The sequence below is a fragment of the Abramis brama genome (genome assembly GCF_963993115.1).
Source record: "Abramis brama genome assembly, chromosome: 1".
NCBI classification, from domain to species: Eukaryota; Metazoa; Chordata; class Actinopteri; order Cypriniformes; family Leuciscidae; genus Abramis; species Abramis brama.
Window position 1 is genome coordinate 40,740,315 of NC_139963.1, and position 11,873 is coordinate 40,752,187.

At 35.0% G+C, this 11,873-nt stretch overlaps 3 protein-coding genes across 3 annotated transcripts; 2 read left to right on the forward strand and 1 right to left on the reverse strand.

Moving 5' to 3' along the window:
• Window positions 1-242: 242 nt before the first annotated feature.
• Window positions 243-3,266, reverse strand: pgls (6-phosphogluconolactonase). The gene is made up of 6 exons (XM_084088364.1): window positions 3,190-3,266; window positions 2,605-2,871; window positions 1,396-1,503; window positions 1,203-1,304; window positions 793-933; window positions 243-703 (listed from the first exon to the last, which is right to left on the reverse strand). The coding sequence occupies exons 2-6, from the start codon at window positions 2,869-2,871 to the stop codon at window positions 557-559; spliced, it is 765 nt and encodes a 254-aa protein (XP_083944490.1). The 5' UTR covers window positions 3,190-3,266; the 3' UTR covers window positions 243-556.
• A 720-nt stretch (window positions 3,267-3,986) lies between these two features.
• LOC311066872 (uncharacterized protein) lies at window positions 3,987-7,647 on the forward strand. Its single transcript, XM_084088282.1, has 4 exons — window positions 3,987-4,399; window positions 6,279-6,372; window positions 6,494-6,596; window positions 6,714-7,647. The coding sequence occupies exons 1-4, from the start codon at window positions 4,188-4,190 to the stop codon at window positions 7,337-7,339; spliced, it is 1,035 nt and encodes a 344-aa protein (XP_083944408.1). The 5' UTR covers window positions 3,987-4,187; the 3' UTR covers window positions 7,340-7,647.
• Window positions 7,648-7,715: 68 nt separating this feature from the next.
• On the forward strand, window positions 7,716-11,061 carry LOC311066884 (uncharacterized protein). The gene is made up of 4 exons (XM_084088307.1): window positions 7,716-8,170; window positions 9,621-9,754; window positions 9,845-9,962; window positions 10,045-11,061. The coding sequence occupies exons 1-4, from the start codon at window positions 7,909-7,911 to the stop codon at window positions 10,608-10,610; spliced, it is 1,080 nt and encodes a 359-aa protein (XP_083944433.1). The 5' UTR covers window positions 7,716-7,908; the 3' UTR covers window positions 10,611-11,061.
• Window positions 11,062-11,873: the final 812 nt, after the last annotated feature.

Consider the following 11,873-nt stretch of genomic DNA (forward strand, 5'->3'; position numbering starts at 1 on the left):
AATTATCTTTAATATTTTCAGTCTTCATTTTAATTTTATTTAGTAATTTTGTAGTTCACTTTTGTAATTTTTATTAGTTTTTTTGTATATTGTTGTAGTACATCAAGTTTTTCATCAGAATTTAAGTAATCATTTTTTATGATTTTAGTTTTGGTTAACTATAATAACCCTGCATATACAGTAACACCATAGAATAGCTTTTTGTTTGCACTCTTGACACAATGCATGAAATACAACAAAAGTTATTAACCTCCAAAAACTTTATTCAAAATGTTTGGGCATTTTGTTCTGTTGCATCTAACAAACATTTACAATGGTAACCATCATTTCCACAGTTATTGTTATGACAATAAAGCTATGGTAACAACTGTTTAAAAAAAAAAAAATGACAGATTCTGAAAGCTTCAAAGAGCTCTTCTTTTTTCCCCTTTTTTTTTTTTTTTTTTTTTACAGTTTGCAGTAATAATGATAACTGCAGTAATTACAGTTATGATTTTCATAAGTGCTATGAAGAAAAACATTTTGCAAACACAGCAAAGTGCTTCTACAAGTTGTGTCAGAGTTTTGCCCCAGGACCTGGCCTCTCCACCTGAGACGTGAGCAAGGCAGCCGCCGGCTCGTCCACAAGCCAGAAGAGCTCTCCCTGTCTAGGAGCCACCAGAGCTGACGGAAGTGCGGGCCCTTCTCCACCCTCCAACACGTGCTACAGAATTACAGACATTTACAGGATAAAAAAAAACAGTCATCACTGTAGATATACAGTGGGTCTGAGGCACTACTGAAAGTGCTTACCTTGAGTACAGGAGCTTTGCTGCCTCCTGTTGACACAAACACCACACATCGGGCAGCGTTAACCGTGGGTAATGTCATAGTGACGCGCTGAGGGGGTGGTTTGGGGGAATCAGAGATTGGGGCCACTGTCCTCTGGCTTTCCTACAATGATAAATCGATACTTAAAAAAAAGAAAGCCAATAAAATACAATTCAAAACTTATAAAAAGGAGGGTTTTGTGGGAATCTAAATTATATAATAGGATTCTATAATAAGTGGGATTTAACAATGCTAAACTAAAAGTATATGTTGTGAATAGGAAATCTTATTTTAGTTATATTCCTATTAGCATGTTATCATCATCATACGTCATTACATTAGTCTACTGAAAATGAACTCTGATGCGGCTTTATTATGAATTGATCTGAAACCTGTAATAAAGGATGATCTGGAAAGAGAGAGCAGGTGTGTCCGTCTGGTCCCATTCCCAGCAAGAGCATGTCAAAAACTGGGATTTGCTCTGGGCTAAAGGCCTAAAATGACAAAATTCTATTAAGAGCTATGAATTAACAATGAATTAATCAAATGAGTTTAATATATTTTGTCTATGAACTGAAATCGTACCTTGCTCAGTTTGTCAGCATAATCATCAGCACATTCTTGCACAGGTAAAGACGGATCTATAGCCAAAATCCTATCTTCTGGAATGTTGATTTTCCCAAACAATTGATTCTGTAAGATATAAAAAGCAATCAGTATTCATAGTTCAAGTGACATCAAACCCTCATAGAAACACCCACCTGGAGGATAAAACAAGGCGTTATTCCACTACCCACCAGTTATGCATTTATTTTAGTGCTGGGCAACGATTAATCGCATCCAAAATACAAGTTTGTGTTTACATAATATATGTGTGTACTGTGTATAATTATTTTGTATATATAAATACACACATATGCATGTATATATTTAAGAAATATTTGCATGTATATACTGTATATATATTTATGCATAATGTATATTATATAGAAATATAAATATTTTATATAGAAATAACACATTTTTCTTAAATATGTACATGCATGTGTGTATATTTATATATACAAAATAATTCTACACAGTACACACACATATATATTATGTAAACACTATATAAAGGGAAGCAGAAGAACCTAAAATATGTGCTGAAAAACATTAATGCTTAACGGTCAATTTAGCACGTCATGTTCATATTGTGGGTTCATCTGCGCCCCTGCATAAAGTATGCATCATCAATAAGCTGTATACTGAATTTAATCACTGTCTTAGTAAATTAAGCCACATTAAGTGTTTAAGAAGTTTTTTCACATTAAAGTCAGCATGAAATAGAAGTTGCGATAGTCGATGTGGCGTATATCTTCTCGAACAAGAAAAAATGTAAGGCGGGACTTGATTTTGTCCATGGGGAATTGATTGGATGGTTGGGATTTTCTATTGGTCGATCTCATGTGAGTGACAGGTTGATCCCGCCCTCGCGCCAGTAAACACATCATCAGAGAAAAGAAGTCGCTGCAAGAGGGAGGTGAAGTGATTTTGATTAAAGATCCCAGCAACAGCATGTCAAAAAACAAACTGGCAGTTCATTCACATATCTGTTTCTTTTCTTTCTTTGTTTTTAATTTTACGAGGGTAGCTAAATATTTATGGCTTGAAACAGATGGAAAATTGACAGGCCTGTGCTGCAATTCTATGGCTGTTTTGCCAGTCACATGTCTGAATGAATGGACTATGAATGGACTTCTCCATTACTAAAAGAGCTCTACAGGCTAAGGGTAAAAGATTGCGCAGAGTCACCTTATATAAGCCATAAGTGCTCTCAGGATCACTGAAAGGAACGAGTCTCTCATCACAGAAGCCGATAAGCCATCGGCTGCAGTCCAGGTTCTCCACAGCAGGAAGATCCTTACTCAGCATGGAAACCAAACTCCCACCTGAAAGACCCAGAGAGAAGGAGCCTCTACCTGCGCTCAGAGCTTTCTCTGCACGGGAGGACACCAGCTGAGCCAGAGTGGGTCCAAGCTCGGACCCAGAGGGGAAAACCACCACTCTTCGTCCAGACATCTGAAATTAAGGAAAGGTGCTTAATGATTATGCCAGTCAATTCAGATATGAAGCAATGCTGAAGCCAACTGACACAGCAGAACTCAATACAAGCGTCAAACAGTGGCATGACCAGCATGACAGACACAATAAGTGAACCACCCTCTGCAACAATCTACTGGACAAACGTGCACTGTTTAATGTATGTATCATGGTATGAGTGCACACTAAGAGTCTACCGATAACCGCTGCCAATAAAAGCACGTCAAAATGATGCTCTGTGTCTTCCACGCTAAATTATGGAAGCTGAAATAAATTATAAAATGACTTTGAACTCACCGTGGAATGTTTTCTTAGTAGTGAGGTTCTCTTTACGTCCTGCTCATGCGATATGACGAACAGCCAATCACAGCGAATGTTGCTTACTGTTGCATTCTGGGCAATGTAGTGCTCATTTGATATGAATCAATCCCCTGTTTCTTTCCATATATTCAGTGGATTTCAGATCCTTGGAGTCTAGCTGTCATGTAGCAACTGAATCACAGGTCTGAAAATTATCCTTTCGATTAGTATTCATGTCTGATATGCTGTTTATTTTTTTTGTTTGTTCATAATATTATATATGATTTATATTATTATCATTTTATTTAATTATTTTCTAATATCTTAGTTATATAAGCACAAGCACCATGCAGTTGAAAGATTAATATAATATAATATAATATAATATCATATAATATATGATTTGTATTATCCTCATTTTATTTAATATTTTTCCATGTATATTCTAATATAAACTTCTATACTTCAAGTGCAGTTGAAAGATATATAATATAATAAATAATAGAATAATAATAGAATAAAATAATGAAGTATACAGACGTTAAAATATGCAGTGCCAGTGACCATATTTATTATGTTATCACAATAGTAATCAGAATTTCAATTTATACGACATTCACATGATTTGGAAGCCTAAACGTTTTCTCTGTGGATGTAAAAAGCACGTTACATCAGCAGTAAATAATCGAAAGTTTGATATTTACCCAAATAACCCAATAACTGTCTCTGGCTCTCACTCGAAACGCTCCACTTCTGTAGATGGCGCTAGTGAGCCATATTTAGATAAATCAATCACACTGATCTACACACGTACGAGAAATAGTAGGAAAGGGAACCACACAGTTGAACCATTTTAGTTATTATTATTAAGTTAAAGTATATACAAAATTATTATTATTATTTTAGAAGCAAATTCTATATATCTGCAAAAAAATAATAAAAAAAAAAAAAAAAAATAGTGTCTTCCATTCGAGAGTTTGGGGAAATATTAGAAGATGTTGTCCACTCTGTCCTCTTTCCAGAGGCAGTTATCTTCCATCATGGAAACACTGGTGCAAACAGCTGTACTGGAGATCAGCAGACTGGTGGATGTGGAGTGTGAAGTGTTGCTGTCGGAGCTCACCCGCAGCCGCTCACTGAGAAACACACTGAGCTCGACCGAGGACACTGGACAAACACTCACACAGAGTTCCACATGTGTCAAGAGGTACTTACGCTTTTGTTTCGGTATTTATGATGCATGAAAATGCATATACTTCATAAGGCACATGTATGCAATCATATAGTACCGGTCAAAGGTTTGGACACTTTTTGAAAGATGTCTCTATGCTCATCAAGCCTGTGTTTATTTGATCAAAAGTTCAGTAAAGAAACAGTCATATTGTGAAATATTATTATGTGAATAAAATAAAATGTAATTTATTTCTGTGATGCAAATCTGGATTTTCAGCATTATTACTCCAGTCTTCAGTGTCACATGATCCTTCAGAAATCATTCTAATATGATGATTTATTATCATGTTGCAAACAGGAAACAGCATGCTGCTTAATATATATATATATATATATATATATTTATAACCTGTGATACGTCTTTCAGGATTCTTTGATAAATAAAAAGTAATAAAAAAGAACAGCATTTATTTGAAATATAAATCTTTTGTAACAATATACACTACCGTTTAAAAGTTTGGGGTCAGTATTTTTTTCTTTCTTTTTTTGAAAGTCTCAAAGTCTTAAATTGATAAAAAGTAAATTAAAGTGCTATTAAAGATTAAATTTGTTAGAAAAGATTTCTATTTAAATAAATGATGTTCTTTTTGACTTTCTATTCATCAATGAACCCTGAAAAAAGTATCACAAGTTATAAGCAGCACAACTGTTTCCAACATTGATAATAAATCATCATATATTATTATAATGATTTCTGAAGGATCATGTGACACTGAAGACTGGAGTAATGATGCTGAAAATTCAGCTTTTCATCACAGAAATAAATTATATTTTAAAGTATATTAAAATAGAAAAACATTATTATTTATATATTATATATTATACTTTATATATTATAAAGTAATCGATTGTCGAGTTCACGCACGTGATCATAGGTAACTAAACCTATGCGCGTGAACTCGACAATCGATTACTATGGACTTCGACCGAAAACAGGATGTAAATACAGGTATGTGCGCTGGCTGAATTAACATCATTTTTATTCATATCTTTCACATCTACTGCAGTCAGATTCACCCGTGTTCACTCTGAAGGAATCACTCACATTGGCTGTGCACTTGTAATGACACATCAAGGATGTTAAGAGGCTAAAAGCAGGTTTAAAACTTGCCCCATTGAAGTCAACAGGGTGCAAATTTTAAAAAGAGGATAACACGGTGTAGGCAACACCGATTTTTGTCGTTGTTCTCTACTATTGACAGCACTCCAAATGTACAAAAAAATGATAAATGTTAAAATTGACCGGAGTTCTCCTTTAACAGATTATAGCCAATTAAGCCAATCAATTTTCCCCTTCGAAATAAAACTTGAACCTACTTTCTGAACGTAAAAAAAAAAGTAACTGAATGAAAAATTCTAGAGATAGAAAAGATTAATTACGGAAAATCAATAAATTATGAACAATTTATTGCCAATGTGTGAATAACATGTAATCATAAAAAAGTAACTGTAATCTGATTATGAGACTTTTAAAACAATCTAATTACAAGTACTTACTTACTTTGGAATCTGATTACGTAATCCAGATTACATGTAATCAGTTACTACCCAGCAGTGTAGGCTATATAACATTTATATGATCTCATGTCCATGGATCATACTAATCAAATTTATTGGTTACATGTTCAATTCAATTCAAAAACTGTATTGTCTGTCCGCACAGGGGTAGAAAATGGTCTTTGGACAAAGGCTCAACAAACAATACAAAAAAAGTTACATGTAGTTAACCTAACCCTAACCGTATAGTAAGTACATGTAGTTAATTATTATTACTCAGTACTTAAATGTATTATTACACTGAAACAAGGACACCTTAAAATAAAGTGTAACCCTTTTTAAATTTATTTATTCAGTGAATATGCCCAAGAAGAGATGCAGAATCATTTGAACCGGTGTAGCAATGAGGTTCTTTTGAGAGACAGCCCAACAGTAATTCAGCAAGTCCAAGTAAGTTCTCTTCATTATGTAAATATCCACATATATTTCCTGTAAATATTTTGAGTACAATAGCTGATGTCTATATATATTATACAAATATAAGATATAATGTGATGTCAAAATGTCAAAGGACAGTCCACAGCAGAAGTGTGAGGTCAACCAGCCAATAGGTATGATAAAGCAGGAGCTACATGAAGTAGATGTTTGGATTGGGCAAGACAACAGTGAAGCGGGTAAGACCGGAACTAACTGTTGTATAATGGTGGATAATATTAATAGCAAATGCTTGTGAATAATTTGTAACTTCCTTCCATCTGCAGTACACTTACATCACTTTCACTTAACCATAGGAACCCACTGCGGTGAAGCCGTGAGCCTGTCACCCACCAAGGACGTTCGCAAAACTGTCCCTTGTGTTGACAGAAAAAGTAGAGAAAATGCAGCAGCAAGAGTCCCGTCTAAATCAGAGTCACTGAACAAAAACGCCTCACCCGGAGAAATGATGGGGAACCAGCCGTTGTCCAAGAAACGCACTTCTGAATCTGAAAACACTTCATTTAGTCACACACAGAGCTTGAGTGCATCAATGTCCACAAGAACATGCGGTGCCAATACTACGTCAGGGGACAAGCGGTTTGTTTGCACCTACTGTTCAAAGTGGTTCAGGTGTTTTAGTCAACTTACAATACATCAGCGGAGCCACACAGGTGAGAAGCCCTACAGGTGCACACTTTGTGAAAAGAGGTACATTCAGAAAGGACACTTGTACACCCATCAGCGCACCCATACCGGAGAGAAGCCGTATCGATGCCCTCTCTGTGGAAAAGGCTTTATTCAGAAATGCACTCTTGACATGCATCTGCGAAGTCACACCGGAGAAAAACCCTACACCTGTATTAAATGTGGGAAAGGGTTCACAACGAAGTTTAATCTTAACAAACACATGTCTTGTCAGTCTTGCAACAACATCAGTTAATGAATGACAATGAGCTTGAGGAAAGTGTGCTCTTGTTTGACATTGGTTTTAAACTCTGCATTGGTTTGAGCTATTTATTTGTTTCATTATTATGATCACAGGCATTGATAATTATTATTATGATTTTTTTTTACAGTTTTCTATAATTCATGTTATCAGATCAGCATTAAATACAAAACATGTTCAAAAACAATGATTTTTTAAAATTAATTTATTATTTTTATTTGTTTTACTTTAAAAAGCATATTTTCAATTTTTGTTTGTTTGTTCAGAATGCAAGTAAATTGGAAAAATAACTTTGAGATTCTGTCATCATTTCAAATTACACAGTTTCCATGAATCTGTTATTAATTTCGTGCTATTATGTATACAATGAATCAATGTTATTATGAAAACAAGCTTTCCTACACGTTGGTTTACGGTAATTCATCCCATAATCCTTTTCGGTCACACGCTATTTATGGTGTGTTTCTACAAAAAGACAGTGGAGAATATAGCGGCAGTGTCTTTTAGATGAAGAAACGGTTATATTAAGCATTTTCTTGTAACGTTAAAGGTTCCAGCAAACAATGGACATCATGAATACCGCCGATTTTCAGACGCAGTTAACGTCGATAATGGAAATTATGGCGAGAACCGCTGTTGTTGAAATAAGCAAACTTTTCGAGGAGAATTCGTTGCTGCTGCGTTTAGAGATTTCACGATGTACAAACGAAAATGAATCTCTGAAAAAGAAATGTCATTTTCTGGAGAGTGAACTTCAGTCTGCTCGGAAAACCGCTGGAAAGATGAACGGGACAGAAGCTCCATTCAGCCATCCGGGACTTCGAGGTGATTTATAAAACGCGTGTTAAAAATAGACTGATATTCTGAATTTTGTCTTAATTAAATGCGAATTATGATGTTCCAGGAGATAAGAAGCTGAATTTAATATCTGAGATGGTAAACTGAAAGCCGTAAGTTCATGCTCCACAAAAGATGATCCCTGTGCCCTTGAGAAATGTTTGCTGACTTTCATGTCCATTTAAGTTACTTGGTCATTCTCTGGAAAAGGTTTCGGTTCAGTTACTATTGGTATAATTTACAACTTGGTTTGATAGATTGGCTCTGTTAATTCTGTAATGCACAAACTTGAAAATAAGGCCTTTGTTTTAGTTAAAGGGATAGTTCACCCAAAAATAAAAATCATTTACCCACCCTCAAGTTATTCTAAACCTGCATAAAATTCTTTATTCTGTTTAACACAAAAGAAGATATTTAGAAGAATATGGGTAAGCAAACAGTTTCTGGTCCCCATTGACTTACATTGTATATATTTTTTATACTATGAAAGTCAATGGGGACCAGAACATTTTGTCATAATTTACTCACCCTCATGTCATCCCAAACCCGTAAGAATTTCGTTCATCTTCCGAACACAAATGAAGATCTTTTTGATGAAATCTGAGAGCTTTCGGTCCCTTCATTAACAGCTATGCAACTACCACTTTCACACTTCAAGAAGTTCATAAAAAACTAATCCATATGAATTGAGTGGTTTTATCCAAATTTTCTGAAGAGACACAATCGCATTATACAAAGAACAGATTGAATTTAGACTTTTAGTCACATATTTAGGCTTATTGTGCCGTGTATTTGTCCCCTTTAAAAAATAAGTGGCATCTGGCATCATGGCGCTCAACTTTATTTTCTTTTAATCATTAAGTTGTTTCTTAGGATTTGGATTGATGTGATATTTGCTTATGAGGCATCTATTAGTCTATTCCCCCCTGAAATTCAACCCTAACACATTTGGAATAGATCTGCCACAATACATGTTGTGAAAGAAAGTATTGTAAGAGAAAATTATAAGGGATGTTGAAGATCTCGATGAAGAAGACAAAGTACGTGATGCACCTTGGGTTCAAAGTAGTGGGAATGAACTCAGAACTTTCTAAACTCAAACAGATAAAGTACTACCCCTAATGTAAATGAAGTTTCTCCTGTTGTAACGGCTGCTATCTGTATGTTAATGAACTTCAGACAGACAATTGTCTAAAATAGATCTCAGATGGTCCCCCACCGCTCCCATTCTACAGTTGACGGCCATTTGTTTAGGATCTGATCTCCTGAAATGGTGCAAAAGTTCTTTAGGTTGATCTATTCCAAATTGATTGTGACTGGGTTGAAATATTGTTATATTTTAAGACTATAATCAGGTTAGCCTGTGTTGTGTAAATAATATTTGGCTACCTTTTTTAAATGTAATTGTACTTTTTTAAATTGCCTACATGTTCAATAGACACTGGACATCGTCCCACAATTGACAATGTCTTCGGGAAGGAATGGTGCATGAACCTCTGGAGACACGAGGAGTCAAGTGTTGGTGAGCAGGAGGACAACACACACCTGGACTCTTCAACCATCACAGAAGAGGTTGGTCTCACGTACTGCTGAATATGGAGTTCTCTTAAAAACAATCATAACACAGCTTACTAGCTCCCTCTTTTATTTCCAACCCTTTAGCCAGTAAATTTGCTGGATGAAGAACCAGATGTAATTATGATAAAAGAAGAGACGCTGAAGATTGACGATTGCTCTGGGAAAAATAAACCTGAGGAAGACCAAAGGAGCCGTTTGAGAGGTTTGTGGAGAAAGAACTTGAGAACAGCTGCTATTAACTCTTATTATGTTCAGATGTTAATGTGTCGTTTATCGAATTGCAGGTCCAGCAATGACCAGTGATGAGAGATGTGTTGCCCAGAGCTCAGAGGATTTTATCACATACACGGTACCTTCAGATGAGCAAGTCCATCTGAACGTGCAACAGCCACAAGCCGAAGAACAAGCTCTTGAAGGAACAATCTCGACACAAGGAGACTGTACAACAGGGTCAGATTTGAGTGCTGATGTTGATTTTTTTCCAAATCACCGGAATTTCAACCAGATTTTTACACAAAAGAAGAAATTTAATTGTGTGTTCTGTGGGAGAAGCTTTGAATATTTAAGCCATATGAAAAAACACATGCGAACACACTCCGGAGAAAAACCTTACGTCTGTACAGTTTGCGGTCGAAGGTTTGCTCAAAAAATATATCTCACAACTCACGAGCGCACTCATTCTGGCGAGAGGCCGTTCACGTGCGTGGAGTGTGGAAAGAGTTTTTCTCAAAAATCTTCTCTGAACGTTCACCTCCGAAGTCACACTGGAGAAAAGCCATTCAGCTGTTTAGAATGTGGGAAAAGATACGCGTACAAAACTGCTCTTAAATCACACCGATGTGTTAGTTAGAATAGAAATTAATTGTTACTGAGTATTATGTGTACTTAGTTTTAGTATGAAACTACTGTCTGGGGCTGCGTTTCGTTAGCTAAGTTGATCGTAGAGACCATACGATGCTTTTGGGAAACACAGCTTAGGTCATTGTATTATATGTTTGTTGAACAGAAGGATAAACGTGATACTATTGAAAAAAATCTGTATTAAACATTTAAAAGTGGATGAAAATGCTGATAGTAAAGGTTGTTTGTTGGTGAACATTGTGAAATGTTTTCTTGTGTCCAGTTTTCTGCTACTTTTGGAGAACAAGAACTATGGATTTATTGCTGTAACTTTTTGATAACTAACTTTGATAACTTAACCTATAACTTAAGTATTTTCAATTTTTTTCCTCAATAAAATGTCTTTTTTTTAAAATAAATAAATGTGGTAATATTTTCAGAAACAAGTGAAAATAAGATGATCAACTGTTTAAGAGTATTTTTCAATTGATGCATTAAGTACAAAATCACACATACACACACACACACAAATCATGCGTTTCAACTAGAAAATGCCTTTCACAATCAATTTCACATTAAACTTTTCGCTTACACTGTAAGGTTTAATTTGTTAATATGCTTTATTTACACTAGTTAACATGAACTAACAATGAACAATACGTCTACAGCGTATATTAATCTTAGTATTTAAGTTAAAAATTAACATTTACTAATACATTTTAATCTCAAAAGTTCCATCTGTTAGTTAATGCGCTGTGATCAAGATGTTATTTTTGTAATAAAAGATGTTATTTATTTATAATGAAAATTTCTCATTCACAGACAAAAATGGTCTAATTAATTTTTGTGTCTCTAACTTTTCTTTTTTAATTCAACTCTAATTTCACCCCCAAACTTGTGCACAATAACAAAAAATGTTAGATTGTTTAAGCTTTATGAGAATTTAAAGTAACACTTAAGTTTAGTTGCTTATCAGCATGCATGTTACTAGGTTATTGGCTGTTTATTAGTATTTATAAAGCACATATTAATGCCTTATTCTGCATGACCATATTCTACATCCCTTAATCCTACCCAATACCTAAACCTAACTACCTTACTAACCAATAATAAGCCGTAAGTAGGAGTTTATTAAGGCAAAAGTCGTAGTTAATAGTGAGATTTGGACCCTAATCTAAAGTGTGGCCGAATTTAATGGCCCTAAGTTTAACAAGCCTTTTCACTGGGAAAATCTATCCATTTCATGCCTTTAAAAAGGGTTTTGTTCGCCAAA